The sequence below is a fragment of the Ictidomys tridecemlineatus genome, chromosome 14 (assembly GCF_052094955.1).
Source record: "Ictidomys tridecemlineatus isolate mIctTri1 chromosome 14, mIctTri1.hap1, whole genome shotgun sequence".
Classification (NCBI taxonomy): Eukaryota; Metazoa; Chordata; class Mammalia; order Rodentia; family Sciuridae; genus Ictidomys; species Ictidomys tridecemlineatus.
Window position 1 is genome coordinate 64481526 of NC_135490.1, and position 22800 is coordinate 64504325.

General features: G+C 34.0%; 1 protein-coding gene across 1 annotated transcript in view; it reads left to right on the top strand.

Annotated features, from left to right (window-relative positions):
• The window catches only part of LOC101971886 (A disintegrin and metallopeptidase domain 3), a 32199-nt gene extending 11653 nt beyond the window's left edge, over window positions 1-20546 (top strand). The window contains exons 6-14 of the mRNA XM_078031360.1: window positions 2568-2669; window positions 4415-4610; window positions 5085-5172; window positions 5405-5585; window positions 8005-8091; window positions 9984-10098; window positions 12698-12863; window positions 17933-17977; window positions 20392-20546. Of these exons, the coding sequence (XP_077887486.1) occupies window positions 2568-2669; window positions 4415-4610; window positions 5085-5172; window positions 5405-5585; window positions 8005-8091; window positions 9984-10098; window positions 12698-12863; window positions 17933-17975 (978 nt within the window). The 3' untranslated portion in view covers window positions 17976-17977; window positions 20392-20546. The remainder of the gene's footprint in view (window positions 1-2567; window positions 2670-4414; window positions 4611-5084; window positions 5173-5404; window positions 5586-8004; window positions 8092-9983; window positions 10099-12697; window positions 12864-17932; window positions 17978-20391) is intronic.
• The last annotated feature ends 2254 nt before the right edge of the window (window positions 20547-22800 follow it).

Sequence of the window (22800 nt, forward strand, 5' to 3'; positions counted from 1 at the left end):
TTTTACTTTGAGGTCTACAATGAGTGTACAATAGGGGACCTCTTGAATTGAGTGAGATAGCTATGAGACTGGTGGCTGTGAAATGTTGATGCAGAGAAGAATCGAGTGTGGTCCTTTCCAATGGAGTTCATGGGTAGTTCTTATGTCATTTTGAAAGACCTAATCTCCCGATCATGAAGTGTGTGGTTTTCAACAGTTGTTTGGTGACAAAGGGCATCTTTTACCTGGTGAAAATATGCTTAAGGAATGACACGGTTGAAATCATATCTTTGCAATCAGCAGTCCTGTTAGAGTCCTGTTAAGAGTAGGAGGAGACACATGAGGTCCTATTATTAGGCACATAAGCCTTCCCTTAACTTTTTTTTTTTTTTTGGTACCAGGGAATGAACTCAAGGGCACTCGACCACTGAGCCACCAGTCTTATTTTGTATTTTAAGGTCTCACTGAATTGCTTAGTACCTCCCTTTTTCCAAGGCTAGCTTTGAACTCATGATCCTCCTACCTACTAGAATTATAGGCTTGTGACATCATGCCCGACCATAACTATTTTCATAGGGGTCAGTCTGTGTTTTCTATGGGAGATAGATCTGATTGCCTTCCAGGCTAATGATAATATCTTTGGCTAGGACAACTTAGTCAATTCAGTTAGCTTTGCATTGGTAGTGTTGTGTTTGTAGTACTTAGTTGACTCCTTTACAACATGTCCAATGAAACAAATATCTTTAGCAACGGAGACTTCTCCAGGAATTTCCCAGAAATGAAACATATTTTCTAATAAAGTTTTTGTTACTCTTATATCATCAGTCTTCCTGTGAGGGAAAGTTTCTATCAAAGCAGAAGACAAACACTGAAGTTGGTAATTGAGTGTAATCCATCTGTACATAGTCAAATGACCCCACAAGTATAGGAAATGCATCACCTGTACTGTCTTACTGTACTTAGTTTTATATAGCAAATATCAGTCACTCTACCAGTATTATTTTTATAATTTGGATGATTTTATTTACTCTATGATAAATCATAGATAGTAGTTTCAGAATATTTTTTCCATGTTGATACCTAGCCTCATTTGCTGGAAAGACTATTCCTTTTCATATTGGTTTAGTTTGGCATATTTATTGAGAAGTAATTAATCATATTTGGTTCATATTTTTATAATTGCACTTCCTGAGAGTAGAAGGCAACAATGGGGCTTACCAGGGTTGGTCAGAAAGAAGAAAGAGTTGGGAGGAAAGGATGGGCACAGGGCTTATTGGGTTTTTCATGGAGAAGACAAGGCAGGGAAGGAAGGGTACCTGATTTAGGACTAGCTAGCTTGAATAGTAATGCTGGTGTTCTATGACCTACAGAGTTGGTACCTAGTTGTCAGTGTCTGTCTCCAGTGTTGTTATGAATTGGAAATATTGGCTTGTTGCATAAGAGTTAGATAAAAGTAGTGATTGGCATTATGGGTTATGGACTGGTTTATTTGCATGTGAAAGGCTTTCTTACAGGTAAATTGTTCACTATCTGAAGGAATTTCAATTAGCTATTCCTAGGAGGGACCATTTCTCAACACCAGCATGGCCCCTAAGATGTAAAAGCATAATTAAATACAGATAATACAGATAATAGAAAATATGATTAATATACATGCATGGCTATAATACTATAATACTTTTACTTTATAAATGTTCAACTTTTTAAAATTCTTTGACTCTTTAATAACAGCTTTAAAAACAAGGGAATTTTAAGCTCTCCAAAATACTTTCTTTCTGTCCTTTTTCTTTAATCTTTTATATTATTTAAGTTCTTCCATTGTAACTGTAACTATATTTTGATCAAAAACTAAGAAACACCCACATTGACTAGCCTCAGCCTGTACAGGGTCAGGATTATCAATAACACTGTCTTTCTTTAGGGGCAATAAGTTGTTTGAAGCAAGTTATTCATAATAATACCATCTTCTGAAAATTTCCTGAAATCTCTGAGACTGTTTTATAGATAAATTTTCTTTTATTAGAAGGAGAACACTCTAAAATAATGATAAAAATTATAGCATAGTAAATATACAAACCAGAAACATGGCTATTTATTATTTTTGTGAAGTGTTATATACCGTACATAACTGTGTGTGATAACTTTATGTCATTGGCAGCTCAGTAGTCTTGCTTATACAGAATTGTCACTTATGCCAGAATTGTTACAAAGTAATGTGTTGCACGATTAAGTTATAATGGTTATGTTACTAGGCAAAATGAATCTTATCTCCACTCATTTATAGGACTATTTCTTTTTTTTTAATTTTATTTTTACTTGTAGGCGAACACAAGAATCTTTATTTTTAGGTGGTGCTGAGGATAGAATCCAGTACTTCACATGTGCTAGGCATGTGCTGTATTGCTGGGCCATAACCCCAGTCCAGGACCACATGTTTTATATGGTCTGGCCTTGACAGAGTGTAGGATTATATTATTACAAAACTGTTTCTAGATTACTGAGAATTTATTATGTAGCATATGGTCATGATGAATGTAAACAAAATTGTATAATAATCAAGAATCTCTGTGCTTTGTGTTTAATTATAGGTATGCAAATATACAAAGTGCTGTAATGCCGAAAGTTGTACTTTTACTAAACCTAATTTGGAATGTGGCAGTGGACCATGCTGTAATCCAAGCTCTTGTACCGTAAGGTTTCAAATATTTCATTACCTTCCTTCATGATTTTTTTGTGTTCTTATGTATCCCTTCCCTTTTATAGCTTCTTTGAATCACATCTTTCAAGTAATTTATATTCTATCCTGTGAGCTCTTTTTGGATCAAGTTATTACTCACATATAGATAATGATTTTGCATCCTTAGAATGTGTTTGTACAGGACACATTTTATTCCACTGAGGAGTAGATAGTAGATATTTTATGTTGTTTTTGTCATTTTGTTTGTTTCAAGTTAATTAGTGACTCCTGATGGTAACCAAGAGAAACCCAATCACACATGATTAATTACAGACTGACAGGATGCCCTTAAGGCTCAACTTTCTTAACTGCAGTTTTTACTGAGCCCATATGGAAGTCCCATTCAGTTCACATACAATACTAATTCTATATTATTTGGGTGTTGTGACTTTCTTTGGGTCATGCCTGAATATAACTCTTCATGACTAAATGATTGATGTCACATTTTGAATAAACTATCTTAACCACACACAGTTGACATGCAGTGTTTCAAGAAACAGGCAACAATAATAACAACTCTTATTTTGAAAAAAAATTGCAGAAAAAGAATCAGTGCAGAAAAGTCAGCAGTATGTACTATATAAAATACTGAAGTAGCTTTGGTAAAGTTTTCTTTTCCACTCTGTGGACCAGTGAGTAAAGCCAATAAATATTTATTTATAAGGTGCACGAATGCCAAAGACAGACCTAAGGTTTCTACTTTTTAGACCCTGCTGCTTTTCCATTCACCAGAGCCCTTGGATTGGCTTTTGTCTTCTGAGAAGTCTATTGCTATCTGCCTACATCCTAAAGGAATGGAGATAATTGCTCCTTTTGGGAAATGAAAATTCACAGCCCAAATTGCTAGGCAGGGCCTCAGTAACAATAACTGAATGCATCAGATGTGTTCATATTAATTTTTTTGTACATTGTAAAATTTGACTTTTGCTGCCATCCAAAAGCTCACACGTTTTATACTCTGTCATTAGTGAAGAAGGCTTCATATTTTGTCTTTTTTTTTAAGATAGACACAATATGTTTATTTTATATTTTTTTATGTAGTGCTGAGGATTGAACCCAGTGCCTTACAACTTGCTAGGCAATTGCTCTACCACTGAGCCACAACCCCAGCCCCCAAGTGTCTTCTTTTCAAAACAGATTCTTTTTAGTTATACACAACAGTAGGATTCATTACTACCAATGAGATTCGACCCAATTTTTTTCTTATAAATTTTCAACTTAGACACAACTTCATACAAATACATGAAAGAAAATAGTTGAACCAACTGATTGCTAACAATAATGAGTGAATTTCTGATCAGAACTTCAATTACTATAGGTAATTACAATTAATTAGTATCACATTAGAATAATTATTATTGGTCAGTTTAGTCTTGACAATGAATAGTCAAAGAAAAACAAATATTTCAGAAGCTTAAGTAGAATTTGTATGCTCAGATGAGTCTTTCTTCAAACATTAACAAGAATTTTACTATCTGTTTTGGATATCTTTGCTTTTCTGCTAGCAAATCTCAAAGAAGACTTCCCCACATATGTTGTATGGTTAGGTTATCACTTCTTACTGTTTTATTTCGTACAGTCTAATATTTCAAAAAGGTATAGAGATTCTGTCTTTCGAAACATCCACAACAATTCTTAGTTTTAAAAGGAAATCTTGATTGAGCCTGACAAATATTTGTGTTTTTCTTTGTCTCAAAGCTGTACGAAAGAGGACATTTGTGTAGGAGAAGTAGAGATGACTGCGATTTTGCGGAATTTTGCAATGGAACATCTGAGTTTTGTATGCCTGATGTGAAAGCTGCTAACTTAGAGCCATGCCATAATTATACTGCTTATTGTCTTTATGGGCTTTGCCGAGATCCGAGTAGACAGTGTAAAGAAATATTTGGAAGATGTAATTATCACCTTTTTTTTCTGTTTTTCATTTTTAAAATGCGGTTAAGTTAAAATCAGTAATCCATCCTATGGCCATATTAGAAAATGTTGTTTTACATTTACATAGGAAAGCAAACTTGTAAACCATCATAACTTTGATCTATGTCAAAAGGTAGAATTGGCCTACTAACTATAGAACAGATATTTATCAAGTTTCAAGTGATTGGAGGAATAGGAGTAGACTATTAGAATATGACTTCAAAGAGAAAATTACTGGTTTCTTAATAATATCTGGACTGTATTAAAGATTTTCACATTCGGGACAATCTGTAGTTATTGTTTGGTTTCCTCGTATTACACGGTAAAAGGAATCAATATTTCATAGTAGATGGGTGGGCATTGTTGTCTAGGTGTCTCTTTATTGACTGCAAGCACTTGTAACAATTTTAATGAATTTTTAAATCTGAGTAATTGAAAATTCATATTTTTTCAGATGCCTTAAATGCTCCTTATATATGTATTGAAGAAGTAAATTTTCAAAACGATAAATTTGGAAACTGTGGAAAAAGTTGTAATTTTGGGTAAGCACTTAGGAAATCATACATTTTCCATGTATATATACTGTGTATATACAGCAAAGTGTCATGTGATAGAAATGAGAGATGAATGTACACTTTGTTCTGCTTCATAAGATGGTTTAGTTTTGGTGTTATGATCTGTATAATCCTTTATCTTCTATTTTGAATTGTTATTTTCCAAGTATATTAGAAAACTAACTTACAGACAGGTAACTTTTATGTTTCATATTGCCAGGTTTATCCTTTGTGGAAAAGTAGTTTGTAGCTATGGACATACAGAAATAGCAGATATGAAAGATTATGATTTTCAGTATACGTACCTTGCAGGCCATGTATGCGTGTCTGCACATTTAAGAAATACTTCAAGACGTGATGATACGTATGCACATACTGCCAATCCTTGTGATGAAGATAGGGTAAATACAATTTTACTTGATATTACTTATGGTGTAATTGTGAATGTGTGAATTTGTGTTCATAAGTGCATGTGTGTATGAATATTTGTGACAGAGCTTATTTTTTAAAATTTATAATCAATGCTAATACTTTTGGATACTGCATCATATCCCTTTAGAGAAAAGATCAAAATTTGTTTGTCATAGGAAACTTTTGGTTTATTTTTACTGAAATTTTCAATAGATATTTGAACTTGATTTCTCCCATTACTGAATATAAGCCCCCATTCTCAAGCTAAGATGTGATCTGCAGTAATTATGTAATTGACAAACAAAAATAATGAATGATATACATAAAGATGGCACAACAAAAATGCCACAAAAATGACAGCTTCTCAGAACAACCTGAATTATGAGAACATTAAAGAGAAATTTAAAAGGTTAAGTATTTCCTCTGGTAGTGATTGTCAAGGAGAATTAATTTGGTTACAAGTAAAGTAAAATATTTATGTTGCTTATTAACCTATACTCCTAAAATTTCCTCTAAAACATAATATTCCTGTTAAAAAGTCTTTCCTCCATAAAACACAATAATAAAAAATTGAATTTTAAGTTATACTTTTCTTTTTTATGTAAATTTTTAAAAATTATATATGACAGAAGAATGTATTGCATTTCTTATTACATATATAGATCACAATCTTTTATAACTCTGGTTGTACACATACATAGTATATTCACACCAATTCGTGTCTTCATACACGTACTTTGGATAGTAATGTTCAGCACATTCCACCATTAATTACCCCATACCCGCTTTCTTCCTCTTCAACCTCTCTGCCCTATCTAGAGTTCAGTCTGTTTCTCCGATGCTCCCCTTCCTTACCCTACTATGAATCAGCCTCCTTATATTAGAGAAAACATTCAGCATTTGGTTTTTGGGGATTGGCTAACTTCACTGAGCATTATCTTCTCTAACTCCATCCATTTACCTGAAAATGTCATGATTTTATTCTCTCTTATTGCTGAGTAATATTTCATTGTGTATATATGCCACATTGTTTTTATTCATTCATCCACTGAAGGATCTAGGTTGGTTCCACAGGTTAGCTATTGTGAATTATGCTGCTATAAACATTGATGAGGCCATTTTTAAGTCAGCAGGACAAACCAAATCAGGAGGCTATATAAATGTAATCAATCAAATACAATAATTCCCTTCCTTCCTGGTTCATTGGATCAATGCTTCCCTCCTGTGTGTAAACACATTTTCTGAACCACTACTGGTTTGGAGATGCCGAATTCATAATTGACAGCTCAAATAAATTTTTAACATTTGGTACTTTGATTTATCTTTTAAACAAAGACAGTCTTCATACATGTGAGGCATTGGGTTTGATCTTCAGCAAGGCATTTAAAAAAAGCAAATGGATAAAATAAAGATATCGTGTCTATCTACAACTAAAAATATTTTTAAAAAATATTCCGTCAGATAACATGAGAAAAGCCAGACATCATCTTAGAACATGCCTCAAAAGACTAAGTTTTAGTAGAAGACTATTAATATGTTAGGTAGAATATGCATTGTAAAATTTGTGGTTAATGAACATTTACCATATGCCAAATGGCTTTTGTTCATTTGTGTGCAGCAAGTTTTTTCACTCTTATGATATGTGAGATGTTTAATAGTATCCCATATGCAAAGATGAATTAATTGATGTCTGGAGAAATTCAGTAACTTTCTCCAGGCCACTCTGCTAATATGAAAGATATAATTATAAGTGGAGAAAAAGCAAACATGATGGGAATACTGCTTTTAGCATCAATGCTAAACAATGCCTTAGGTTCTGTGAGTTAAGAAGTTCTTGCACCGAGAAATAGTTCTTTCATAGCCTATGGCTTGAACTTCAGTGTGTAAATTTTATTCTCTCTCTCTCTCTTTTTTTTTTGTTTTTTTTGGTGGTACTGGGGTTTGAATCCAAGGTCTTGTGAGTGCTAAGCAAGTACTGTACCAACTGAGCTGTATCCCCAGCCCCATAAATTTTATTCTCTTCAAATATTAAATGAAAGTAAAAACGCTCCTCAAGGGTTTTATGAGCGTAGAAAAGAAAAATGCATTAGGTGCAAAGGCAGTTCCTAGTCAAAATATTTAGTAAAAGCTTTTTTTGTTTGTTCTTATACCAATTCATAACAATTAATGTACAGCTCTGCTCCATCAAGGGAAAAATGTTATGTTTTTGCAAATTAATACTTCATAAAGGAATAACACACTATGTTGATATTGACTCCAAGATTGTTTTGAAGCATGAACTATTTTGCATATAACCCCTCCAATATAAGTTTTACAACAAGTTTGAATCCTCAACTCTTGAGTTTACATTTAAAGGTTTTGTTGTTGGTAGTTGCTTCAAAATATTTTAAGTTTTAACATGTGTTTTAGTCTTGTAATGGCAGGTCATGTGTTCTCGTACACGAACATCCCTTTAAAGCACCTTGTAACTCACATGAACAATGCAGAGGACATGGGGTATGTAACAGATTCTCTCTTTTTAAATATGATTATGTCAATAAGCTTTTATAGGATAATTATGTTCAGAATTATTTGATGTGGAAATTTCTTTTAGAAAATCACAATTAACAAGGAAATTACATTCCATTATTTACACAAATGTACATAATTTATTTTTATAATCAGATTTTTATAGTCCTTATGAGCATATTAAACTTTGAATTTGTGAAAAGGTAATGTGAAACATCGTGACAATGCTTAATTAAGATGATGGAAATTTAGAACTGGATTTATTAAGCATTACACATACATTATACATTTATATTTTAAATTGAATGGGCATGTACTTCATATATTTATAAATACACAAAGCATTTTTAATATTCACAATGCTTATCATCTAATAACATTATAAAATTATTTCTTTTCCATTGACATTCATTTCATCTTTTTTTTATTGATTGTTCAAAACATTACAGAGCTCATGATATATCATCTTTCATACATTTGACTCAATTGGGTTTTGAACTCCCATTTCTACCCCAAATACAGATTTCATTTTATTTCATTTTATGGGTCTTTTCTTCTACTCTCTTCAAAGATTCATATATTGATGGGCTTCCAAATAATATTAACTTTTAACTTCTGCAAATAGTGGTAAAAATAGACATTGTTGTGCATTTAGCTTTGCACATTTATCTGATTTCTTCAAATTATTAGCATTGAAATATAATGGGCAAAACTTATGTAAAATTTAAATTTTCATAAGTGCATATTGGCTTTTAGAAACACTATACTAACTTTTGATCCCAAATATCATGTATGAAAGTATGCATTTCCTCATATTTTTGTTAGACTATTTTATCAGTCTTTTTAATGTCTTCTAACATGCTGAATCCATCTCTGACTTGCATTTACTTAGTATTCAATGATATAGAGCTTAAAAATTTTGTTGTATCTGACGTTGGTATTTGTATTCATCCATCCATTGTTAAATTAATTGCTAGGTTGTAGAAATTTTCTAAATTTTGTAAGTTTTTCCAAGCTACATTTTGCTTTAGTTGTGACCAGTGTCTTTATCCATATTGATGCTGTATATAGTAATTCTGCTAAAACAGAACCTGTGTCTCACATCTCAAGTCACATACATATTCTGTTACTCAGAATTTTGTTTCTGTTTCTTATATGGTTTTAATTTAACCTCTTATTTAATTTTTGCATGAGACTATTTCTGAATTCTTCATTCGGCTACTGCTGATTTATTTATTTGCTAATTTATATTTATAGATATAATTTTCAATCCTTCATATGAATATTGGCATTTGTAATTGACTAAATTATTTCTCCTTTTGTTTTTCTTCCAACATTCATAGACATTGTCTCTTATCACAGTTCATTTTACAATGCATGGCATAGATTAATAATAAATTTATCTTCATTTTATTCTTTCTAGCTTCATTGTCTCTATTTTTTTCTAAAATAATGCATTTTAATTTATGTCAATACAAAGGGGAATAAAGGTAAGGGAAGAAGGATAGGAATAGAGAAGCAGTAGAATGAATCTGATATAACTTTCCTACATACATCTATGAATACCACAGTGAATCTCAACATTGTGTGCATTCACCAGACTGGGATCCTAATTAGAATATGATACATTTCATGTTTGTATAAATATGTCAAAATAGACTCTACTGTCATGTATGACTAAAAATTACAAACATTTTAAAAAGAATGTTATGTAATTATATTTTAAAATATGAAAAACAATAACACGATATTTAAAAGGATGTTTCATGCCACTTTTATTAAATTTATTATGGTGTACTTGGTCTAACACAAAAAAAATGAATTAAGTTTTATATTGTATATAAAAAGTTCTTAGTTTTTTTTTTTGGTTTTGGTTTTAGATTTGCAATAGTAAATTACATTGTCACTGTGACGCAGGATATGCCCCACCAGATTGTGAAGAACTACTGTCATCACCAGGCGGGAGCTTTGATGATGGATTTTGGGTTTCATCAGGTTAGTCTCCAGATCATTTTTTTTCTAATAGAGCTTATGGTCCCATAGAAATGGTCTATAATTTTTTTTGTTCTTTATGACTATTAAGCACCTAACAAGTGGGTAATGCAACCGAGGAATTGAGATTTCCATTTTTATTTTATCTTTTGAAATTGCAACGGGTGGCTATTTTGTAACCACACTTTAAATTTTAACCTAGAAGTAAGCATTTTAGGAGTTCTCCCCTAAATTTTAATCATGATTGTTTGAACATGTTTATTTATATAGCAAATGTTTTTCATAGACATATATTTAAATTATATGAATGATGATATTTACAGTCTGTATTATCCAAGAGTGTCCTATGTTGTGATGTCCTATTGCACAATCAAGTTGCAAGTTTAAGTGTAGCATTGAATAGGAAAAATATCCATTTCTTCCATATCCAAAGCATATCATAGTAGACACTAAATATTTGATTCCATTAAATCTAGTTTGTGTGTTTTATTAAAATTTTATGTTATATCCATTAATGTATGCCTTAATCTGTACTATTTTTATTGCTCTAATTTCTCAGACTAGTTTCTGGAGATGAAAATCTTATTCTCCCTGATTTTAATTTTTTTTTCAATTTTTATGTATTTAAGGCTATAAATTTCCTTATGAATTATATCTGTAAAACTACATATACCCAGTAACAAAAATTTGATATGGCATATCGAATTTAACATATTACTATTCTTTGACAATGTCAGGATTTTAATAATTTTTATGGCTGAATAGTATCCCATCATGTTTATATAAATACATAAGGAAAGAAAATTATGTATATTTATATTATTAAATTATTATATTATTAAATCAGCTGTTATAACACCAATACATTGTAAAAAACATAACAACTAAATAAACTGGAATTAATAATAATTAAAAGTTGTTGTGAATAAAAAGACACCTTCAAAGCGAAAAGAAAATCCACAGAAACTATTTTCAAATCATTATCTGTTGAGGTAGAGAGTATGAAAAGAAAACCTACAACACAACACCACAATAAGAAAAATGGCCAAAGAACTCAAGTGGACATTTTTCCAAAGCTGTTGAGATGGCCAGTTGTACATGAAAAGATGCTAAATATAAATAATCCTTAAAGAAAATGCAGTCAAAACTATAATTACATATTAAATCATACTATTAGAAATGGCTACTATGGAAATGTTTAGAAAATATCAAATTTGGACAGGATATAGAATATGGGAACTCTTATGCATTGATGGTTGGATTTTTATTTACCCTTGAAAGAATTGAAATTTTAACAATAGTCCCAATATGAATACAAAATACTTTTAAAAAACACTATAACAGATCAAGTATTATATTATTCTGCTTCAAATAGTCAAAGATGAATTCTGATTGCCAGAGGTTAGGGGACAGGTAAGTGTTAATATTTTAGATGGTTTCAGTTTGGCAGTGGGATGGTATTATTGATGGTGGCACAAAAATGTGAATGTACTTAATGTGACCTTTAAAATATTTGAAATTCTAAATTTTATGCATTTCATATTTTATTTTAATATAAATTAATTTAGGCAGATTTCAATTATTATATATCAAAATAATATAATGTGTAGAGATAATCTTAAGAAACGTGACATGCACTGAAATTTAAAAATTTATTGTTGAAGGTGATTAAAGATATATGTAAAATATATATAAATATATCACATTCATTTAATGTTAAATTTAACATTGTTAACACAGAAATGCTTTGCCCATGGATTTGACACTATTCTTAGTAGACCCAGCTGAAATTTTATGTTTTCTTTACTTTCTTTTTCTCTTTTCCCCTAATCTATGTGTGTATGTATGTTTGTGTGTGTGGTTAAGTTACTCCTTTCATGATTTATTCTGGGGCACTTAATTCATTTACATTTTCTATTACAATACTAATGGGCTGATTACCTGATTTTTAATTTTATATTTTGATTTTCTGGGGGTTTTGTTTGTTTTTTCATTACTGGGTATTGAACTCAGTGCTGCTCTACCACTGAGCTACATTCTCAACCCTTTTTTTTATTTTTTTTAAAATTTTGAGACAGGGTTTCATTAATTTGCCAAGCAAGACTGGCCTTGAATTTGAAATCCTCCAGCCTAAACATCCCAAGTCATTGGCATTAAAGGCATACACCACTACATATTGTTTATTTTCGTTTTCAGGCTTCATTCTTTTGTTTAATAAAATAAGTTTCCATTGGTTTTATTTTTCTCTCTTCTTCTTTGCTCTGTCTTGTAAACTGAAGAAACTTCTATTAAACAATAGTAAATTTAGTGTCATAATTAGCAGTTAGAAGAAATTATGAGTAACATTGCATATATAAATTTAAGTATATGTAAAAAATTATAAATGCATGTGAAATATATATTATCAATGACTTTATTGTCAATTACATCTAAGTGTATTGAGTTAAAATAAATGTATAATGTATTTTGAAACAGACAATATTATTAAACTTCTAAATTCAAATTCATTAATTCTTTAACCATATCATTGGACTTCAACATTTTTTTTTGTAAATTTGAACGTAGCTCTTAAAAATGTTAAAAAGTACACTTATATTTTCAGACCAAGCCAAACTTATGCTTTTAAACCAAAAACCTGTTCCTAAGAAAAATGGACTCTTGATCAGTTTCTACATTTTTCTACCTTTCCTCATTATAACTTCCATGGTTGTTCTTAAATGGGATAAAATGAAGGAATTTTTGCATAGAGAAGAAACACTAAGTGGAGGGTAAGTAGACATAGTATTTTTATTTTTTCTTAGCTAATTTGTTATTGATTAATGATATTTATACATAACATTGTGATTTATTTTGACGTAATTATAAATTCAGGGAGTGTAACTTGCTCCAATTAAGATCCCCTTACACTTCCCCTCCCCCTGTTCCCTGTCCTCTACTCTAGTGATCTTTCAACTTATTTATAATTTCTTTAAAAATAGTAAATTGTGGATATACATAATAATGAGAGTCACTGTAGTTTATTCATACATGTACATTGGAAAGTTAGGTCAGATTCATTCTGAAGAAACTCTCCTGATTTTTCTTTTATTTTGATGGATCCCCCCACCTTTGTTTTCTGTCTCCCTTTCCCTGCCCCTTAATTTTAGACTAACTTCTACATATCAGAGAAACTGTTCAACACTGGACTGGGTCTGATTTATTTCACTTAGCATTATAGTCTCCAGTTCCATCCATTTATCAGCAAATGACATAATTTCCATTTTTTTCATGATCTATTCATCTGTGGAAATGTGGCTACATTGGTTCCATCGTCTAATATTGTGAATTGTGTTGCTATAAACATTGATTTGACTGCATTCCTAGAGTATGCTGATTTTTAGGTATTTTGGATATATACTGGGGAGGGGGATTGCTGGGTCATATGGTGGTTTCAATCCTAGTTTTTTGAGGACTATCTACACTGCTTTCCAGAGTGGTTGCACTAATCCACCAGCAATGTATGAGTGTTACCTTTTTCCCACATCTTTGCCAACACTTATTATTTGTATTCCTGATAATTGCCATTCTGATTGAAGTCAGAAGAAATCTCAGTGTAGTTTTGATTTCCATTTCCCTAATTGCTGGAGATGCTGAATATATTTTCATATATTTGTTGACCATTTGCATTTCTTCTTTTGAGAAGTGTCTGTTTAGTTCTTTTGATTATAGATGGAGCATGTGCTTTTTGTTGTTTGAGTTTATTCTATTAGTATGGATATTATTCATATATTCTGCATATGAATGCCCTATCTGAGGAGCAGGTGGCAGAGACCCTTTCCCATTCTGTAGGCTTGCTTCACACTCTTAATTGTTTCCTTTGACATGCAGAAGCTTTTAAGTTTGCTGGCATCCCACCTATTGATTTTTAGTTTTATTTCTTGCACTTTAGGTGTCTTGTTAAGGAGGAAATTTCCTGTGCAGATATTATGGACTCTTAGGCCTATATTTTTTTTCTTGTAGTTGAAGAATTTCTGGTTTAATTCTGAGCCTAATTAATCCTGAGTCTAATTAAATTAAATTCCAGTCTAATTTAGCCACTTTGACTTGACTTTTGTGCAGGGTGAGAGATAGAGGTTAAGCTTCATTCTTGTACATATGGATTTCCAGTTTTCCCAGTTTTTAAAAAGACTATCCTTCCTCCAAGATATGTTTTTGGCACCTTTGTCTAGTACGAGACGACTGTATTTATGTGGGTTTGTCTCTGTGTCATATATTCCAATCCATTGGTCTTCCTTTCTATTTGTATGCCGGTACTATACAGTTTTGTTACTGTTACTCAGTAGTGTAATTTCAGGTCTGGAATCTTCATCTACTCCAATGGTTTTTAAATTTGTTCTCTTGGTAATGTCCCAAATTTCTTTTGGTCATAGTCTTTATGGGTTGAAAAATCTGCAGAGATCCTAATTGGTTTCACCCTATATGTAATCTAATTCCATTCTCTCGTGGCTTTTAAGATTCTCTCCTTATTCTTTATGCCAGGAATTTTAATTATAGTGTGCCTTGATGTAGATATGTTGTGATTTTGTACATGTGGTATCCTGTAAGCTTCTTGTATTTGGTTTTCCAATTCATTCTTCATGTTTTGAAAATTCTCTGACATTATTTCATTGAATAGATTGCTCATTCCTTTGGTTTGGAACTCTATGCCTTCCTCTATCCCAATAACTTGTAAATTTGACCTTTTTATGTTATCCCATATTTCTTGAGTGCTCTGTTCATGGTTTCTTACCATCTTCACTGTGTGATCTACATTCTTTTCGAGATTATGTATTTTTTGTTTATTGTCTGAGGTCCTGTCTTCCAAGTAATCTGTTGGTAATGCTTTCTATTGAGCTTTTAATTTGGTTTATTGTTTGTTTCATTTCAAGGATTTCTGGGGTTTTTTTCCCACAACCTCCAGTTCTTTATCAAAGTAATCTTCTGCTTTCTGTATTCGCTTATGTAGCTCTTTATCAAAAAGATGTTTTGCTGCCTGTATTTGTTTGTTTATATCGTCTTTTAATTCACAGAACGTTTTAATTATGTACATCATCAACTCCTTCTCTCTGATTTCTTCAGTTGGACTATCCATGGATTCTAATAATGTAGTATCTTGATTTGTTTGGGGCACCTTTTCCCCTTGTTTGTTCATACTGTTTGTGTGACTTTCCTTCTAATACTGAGGATTCATAACATCACTGTTTTTTACACTTTAGGCTTATAGTGCCCCCTGCAAGGTTCCAATACCTCTCCTGCCCAGCTGGTGTTCCAAGCTGGGAGTTTCCATAACTAAAAATGGCAAGGATGGGTCACAAGATGGAGGCAGCTGGTTTCATCAATGGAGTGTCAGGTTGGGGTAGTGGGGGGTGGGAGGGGGATGGGGTGGGAGACCCAGTGGTAGTGTTTGGCAATGTGTTCAAAGATGCAGCTCGGACCCAGTGTGGGCTCTGCGGGCATCCGTGAGGCTGTCCTGGGTCTGCCTCTCCATTGAATTTTTAATTTGGTTTTGTGAGTCTTTCGTTTCCAGAATATTTGTTTGGTTCTCTTTGAGAATCCCTATCACTTTATTGAAGTGATTTCTTCTTTTCTGAAGAAAACTCTAATTGAATCTTGGTTTGGAGTTCATTAGGGTTTGAGACATTTTGAAGATGTTCCTCAACCTTTAGTTTTTGATCCCTCCTGCTGAAATGCAGGAGCCACTTCCCTAGTTGCTATGAACCTCTCACCAGCCAGTACTGGTTTGTCAGCCCAAGGTCCTAGAGCTGGCTACTGGGAAAGGTATAGCATTGTGTCTGCTTTTTTTTCCTATTGTGTGGTGGAGATCAGGATGTAAGGCTCTGGGTTATTGATGTGGTTCTCCAAGTCCCAGCTCCCTTCTATAGAATTCTTTTTAAGGTCATATAGAGCCTGGTTGGCTATCTCTACAAGCACCAGTTCTGTAGTGTGGGCTCTCTGTGGGTGATCTGTGGGGCAGAGGTATTTCTCCTGACACAGCTCACTGTCCTTCCTACTGAGTAGGATGAGTTGGTTCTATCTTCCACTGTCCCAGTTTGGGTATAGTGGATGCCATTTTCCTTTGCTGACTGTGATTGAGGCAGTACACAACCAGTTTCCCAGCAATGTCTAGAGATTCACCTGTTGTGGTCACAGGTCAGGCTCTGTGCTGTGGCTATTCACTCTCTTAGACCTACACAACTCTGTTTTGACTGACTTCCCAGTGATTCTGATCTTGGTCCAAACATATTCCTTTTAAGCTTCCTTAGACTCACACATTTTCTAGGCTTGGCTTTCTACTGGTTGTAGCAATGATGTGTGGACAGTCCTTCTATGTTGCTGAATGCCCAGGCCTGAACTGTAGCCATAACCAGGGGGACAGACCTTCTAGATTTCTTAGGACCTCAGGCAATTTCCCATTATTTTTCCCCCAACTTCAGTAGTCACCAAAGGCATGAGTCCAAAACTACCTTCATGCTTGGATTAGAGCTCTTATTTCCTGCCTTTGGGAATTGTGGGTACCTGTCTCTGCCCTGGCTCCCACAGGCATTGCTGGGGTACCTGAAGCATTCCTTCCCTATGGAGTTCTGGGGATACTCTATGGGGCATTCCTTCCCTGTCTAGGTTTTTGTAGGGGAAGTACGGAGGGCATCCTCCCTGTTTGGGTTCCCAGAGCCCTTCGAGGGATGCAACTTTCCTGCCTGGTTTCCACTCATGGCCCAGGGTTTTGCAGAGACTGTGTGGAGAACTCCTCCCAGACAGTTTCCTTGGGATCCTAAGTGGGATCCTCATTCCCTGTCCAGATTCTGTGAAGAAACCCTTTCTTGCCTAGGTTCTCACAAATGATTTATAGGGTGACTGGTCACTTGTGTGTTCCACAAAATGGCTGTGGAATTCCACATTGCTTTCTGTTCTCAAATTGGTATTAAAGTGTTAAATCTAGATTGAGGACAGTATTGTTGCTTCTAATGCGATTAAATATGGTGTGTTCCCCTGCCCCCCAATGTTGATAAGGGGGAGAGATCTGAGTTCTTTCCTGCTCCATCTTTCTCTCTTTCCCTCTCTTTTGTCCCTCCCCCTGCTCCCATAGGCACAGGTTCAGGGTTAGGGGAGTCTCGCTCTTGGTTTCTATGCTGATAATCCATCTTTTAGTCTCTCCAGATGTCAATCTTTGTAATATTGGATATTAGAGCATTTATTTGGTCACCCAACTCTTAGATTTGTTTAGAACCATTAAATAAGAGATAAAACACACATGAAAGCTCACTTCACCTTTCTAGCAGTTAAATATCCTTCATGTCCCTGGAGACCCAGAACAATTGAAGCAGCTCAGTAAATCCTCAGTCCCTTTCAGATAGAAAACCATGTTGACCATGATTGTTTTAGGGAGGATCTGTCAAATTTCCAAGCAACACCAAATTCCTTGCATTGACAGTTAAGTTGTGCTAAGGAGATCAACAGAGACAGTTCTGAAAGAAATGATAATTTTAGAATTTGAAAATGTTTGTATAAATTATATTTTTCAATATGTATAATATTACAATAGATATATTAATCTGCCATAAGACAAGTTAGAGTAAATAATGGATGGATAAGTTTTTAGTTTGAAATTTTAAAGATATGCTTTACATCTTTGAAAGTTAGATTAGCATTTGCAAAAGACAAAACTGTAGATGTTTGAATGGGATATGAAATGCTAAGACAGTGCTAGTACATATTCATTGACTATTTAGCATAAATCTAAATTTTGTTACTTTTTTTGTTTTTGTTTTTGCTTGATTACTTGTTTTCTAACTTTAAAGAAAATGCTATTTCTTTTATACAGATCTACAATGGAAGACAGCAATACTAACAGCACCGAGTCATAGAGGTAAAAATGAATGAAAAAATTATATTGTTAACAAAAAGATAACAATTTATGAAGTAAATTTTTATTGTTAACAATATCTTAGTATGACAACACTATTATTCAGGTAGTGTCATCTTGATTTCTATGTTTCAAATGCTAAAATAAGGCTAAGTTAAAACATTTGATGTTAATTTTTTATCATATTAATGTAACAATATTTAATGTAAACAAATTCTCGCCAGAAATTTATCAAGTTAATTACTTATAATAAGAAATACTTCTAAGAAATCTCTTTAATGAATAATAATACCTTCTGTTTCCTCACAGAAGGCTCCAGGTGACAAATTGAGAAAAGAGATTCTCTCTTCACCTTTATATTTCTTCCTCACTAAGACTCCATGTATCTAACTTTATTTTAAAAGGAGGAAATGGACATGAGGAATAATTTAAATGAGATTTTCATGAAATATATAGTTGGAGTTTAAGTCGTCAGAATGCAGAATTTAAACCCTTAAGGGCAGTGGTGAAACAAATAGCCTGACATGTGATTGTGGCTAAGGGTTGGAACTGGCTTTGATTGAGGACCTCTGAGATCCCAGGAAGACTGCCAGCTGTACTCTCCCTCCAATGTAGAGAGAAGGTTTTTACAATGAGAAAGTGTAGGGATCCAAATATATTATTAAAGTTTTATTTCAAATATGTAAAAAATGATTATTTTATATACCAGTCCTATCACTGGTAGTCATCACAAAAACTCATAAGTTCAACAAAGCAAGAGAGTTTGCCTAATTGTCTGCTGTTCGTTCACACCTCACTTTGACTGATGGTCAAGTCAATGGTTTGCTGTTTTCTTTGTTACCAAGTATTGGGGGTTGGTGACATTCAAGGTTCTTTATTTAAAATTTTAAAAATCTCATTATTAATTCTGCTACCCATCTCTTGACAGCAGTTCTAAACCAGATACCCAGACTTTCCTAGAGATAAATATAGACCTTTATCTTTTTGTGGCTGTATAGCAAGGCTCTTTTATACAACATGTGGCTCCATATGTGTATCTGAGAAATAGCTGCTCATGGATGATTCAGTGTGAATATAAGTCAGAATGTTTGATGAATAAGAAGGATGATAGTTCATCTGCATAGGAGCTGCATAGGAAAGTGGGCTATCACTGTGATTAGGTCAGAAAAGTCAAACTCATTCAGGGTCTTGGAGCTCTGGAGGACAGTGTCTTTTCCTGAGAGGAAAAGAAAGTAATGATCAGAGGATTCATATTCTAAGCATTAAACTTACCTGTTGAGAGAGTAGGGTTTAAAAACTCTTTATTATGGCAGGGATAAGAGAGAAACTACTACAGTACTTCAGATCAGGGTGATAAGGATATGTTAGTGATAAAGTTTGAAGGTAAATGTATTGGCAGCCTAAGAAAAAGTGAAAAATGTAGACAAAGCAGAATAAGAACCTGGCTAAATTATAATTTCAAAGTTTTCTCTCTTAACTAAAGGTTTTTAAAATTCGCTTGTGAATACTGGGAGAGAAAACCTGCATAGCTAATCTTGAGCCAAGATATGTATTGATATGACATGATAAGGAGTCTAATTTTATCAGATATGAAAAGAGACATAAAGTCTTTCTATTATTGTAAGAGGAGGAATTCACGTGGTATAGTTGATAGTTTACAACTTTCTCTAACATAAACTACAGTAAAATGGATTCACTCAGACTTGGAGACTAGTAAAGTAGGTAAGAGACAGTTTCTAGACAGTTCCACACTAGGAAAGATATGGTACCAGCAAGATTGAAAAATAGGAAAAGAAAAGGTTCAAGAGACAGGAAACTGGTGGAATCAATTAGTGTGCTGACTAGTTGTATGTATATGAGTTAGAATAAACAATGAAAACCTCAACATTTCTTCCAGAATGGATATTGACATATTTTATTGATGACACAGTGTATAGTAATAGGTGAAGACTCGGGTTGGAGTTTGGGTGATAAGGTGGACAGCAGCAAAGAATTACTTTGGTTTTGAATGTTATGGGAGGACAACTGCTGAAGATGCACAGAGCATTTTTGGATGTACTCTTTCTTTGCTGATAAAGAGCGACAAATTGATAGTAACTCTTCTATCTACTTGCCCATCTATATTGGGTTTTTTTTCCCTCCTTTTTCTTGCTGTTTTCCTTTCACTCATGTCAAGTTTAGAGAATATAAATAAAACATGAATTTCATAACATTTCCTTTTTTTTGTATGTGTCAGAAACTATTCCTAGAAGAAAAACTTTATAAATTTCCTGGATAACAGGCACATATTACTACAGTATCCCCAGTGCCATCTCATGCTAATTAATCACCATACTTGAGGTTGCATAGTGAAATTAGATAGTTACTATTAACAAGAAAAATGTAACTTTTGCCTTTCTGTATTTCTTTTTCAACAGTAATTAGGTAACAATATCAAAAGCCATCTGCAAAAAGGATATTACCAAGAAACTAACTGTTAACTGGCCTGATGCAAAAATGAAACCATCTGTTTTTCTCTCCTTTTGTTATGGTGCACAGCATTCAGTGTAACAAACCAAAATAAACCCTATGACTGAAAGCATGCAACCCTGTATTTGTTGATTTGGAAGTAAGTAGCCTTGCCTCTTTTTAACTAGGGAGACTATAGTATTCTAGCTGAAATATTCCACTGTCACTGCCACTCTGAGATGGCCATGACCATGTTAACTGCTTCCATCTCTAGACAGGACAACTCAGCCCCCACCTCTGCAATGGTTCACAATCCCTCTGCTCCATCTGTGGTAGGCTTTGGAATTTTAAAAAGGAACATCGATAAGTAAGGCTACCTCCTAAGACCCCCAGACAGTCACTAGCATTCTTAAAGGGATTGCTCAAGGTATCTGGCCATAAATACCTGTTCCATCTCCAGGTGACGTCTCCTTGGCCCCATTAAAACTGAGATATTTCTTTATCCTTTTGGGAACTGAAAATTGCTACCTTAGTTGGGACCTGGAGAGAACAATTTTAAGGAGGCTCCCAGTTGCAGAGGTCTCAGTCCATTTCACGGAAGAGTGTGGTGGAGTGAAATGGATCATATGATGATCAGGAAGCAGAGAAAGACTCCACTTGCCAGATACAAAATGTATACTCCAAAGGCGCACTCCCAATTCCCCAACTCCTCCAGTCACACTGTCTTTAGTTCCCACTGAGTTAAACCCCATCATGAGATTAATTCACTGATTTAAGGCTCTCATAACCCAATTTTATCTCTGAATGTTCTTGCATTGTCTCATGCATTAGCTTGTGAGGTATACATTTCAAGACTGTAACATGGCCTCTATTCTAACTGAATAGAGGCCATGTTACAGTCTTACCTCTAACTTACCTCTGGGTAAGATTTTCTTGCATCAGTCTTCCCTTTTTCCCATCTCCTTGCTGCAGAGATGGGTGCACCTCTGCATTTAAGAAAGCATTTTAATGGTTTATGGAACCACCTGCCCACCTGGAGTCTGAAAAGCACCTAGACTGTCTGTATTGAAAAGGTGATTCTGTGTGAGGGTTGGAAAAACCTCATCACAGAAGGCCTCAGTTTCCTTTTCCAAGTGCTCATTAACTGATGAATGTGTCAACAAAACATACAATGGGGTAGTTTTCAGCCATAAAAGTAATGATGCCCTGCTATAACAGGGATGTAACTTGAAATCATTATGTTAAATGAACAAAGACAATCACAAAGACCATGCATCATTCATTTGTATAAAATTTTCATAATAGTGACATCTCTAGATATAAGAATTAATTTGTTTAGGACTAAGGGTGGAAGTCAGGGATGCAGGACTAGTGGAGAAGTGATGACTCTAGTGAACAGGGTTTGTGTGTGTGTGTGTGTGTGTGTGTGTGTGTGTGTGTGTGTGTGTGTTGCTGGGAATTGAAACTTGGGTTTTATTTTTGATGACTGGGACTAATGAATATGATTTCTTTTTGTCTTTTTGTGTTAAAGGATGTGAATACACTAAAAAAACATTCAGTTGTGTACTTTAAATGAGTGAATTTCAAATACCCTTATATATTGATAAAGGCATTTGAAACACTAATTGGAATGGTGCTGCTACACCCTTCTCCTCATTGCCACTACCTTATTTGGGGCCATGTGGTTCACCCCCAGCCTGATATTAGCAATAACTGTTCAGGAACCAAATGTCTAGGCATCACAGCACCTAATGGATCCAAAGTTTAGTCCTTCCCAGAGGTTAATTTTTCACTTAGTAGAGGAAGGTGTCCTGTGTGAAAAAAGTTTTGAGAGGTGGGGGATAGGTGTGAGCTGGGTTTGGGACACCTGCAGTTTCAGACATTTGCTGGGAAGTTCAGGGAGGCAGTTGCAATCTTCTTCCATGGTGGTGTCACTTCCCCATCTCTCCTGGCCTGATGCCCATCCCGGTCCCGTCCACACAGCTTCTCAGTATCTAGAATGACCATTAACAAAATGTTTAGGTTAGATTTTAAAACTTTCCCTTTCCTCCAAGTATAGTCTATCATAATAAAGGCACACGGTTTTTGAAAAATGGTTTTTGAGAACCTTATCAAAATCAATTTCTATTTTCTTGACATGTGTTCCTGTTTGCAAAGATAATGTTTTAGTCAGCAGTGCCATGTATTAGGAAATTGCTAGTAATAATAGTGATATTTAATATCTCCCCTTTCCCTTTATTGCCACCTGAGAAAATAATATACCAAAAAACTGTAGCGTGAACAAATGAAATTACCAAAACCTTACTAGCAGGGCAAATCATGTTTTACACTACGTTGCTACTGAAGGGTTTAAATACTTTAAACTTTTCACAGCAAGC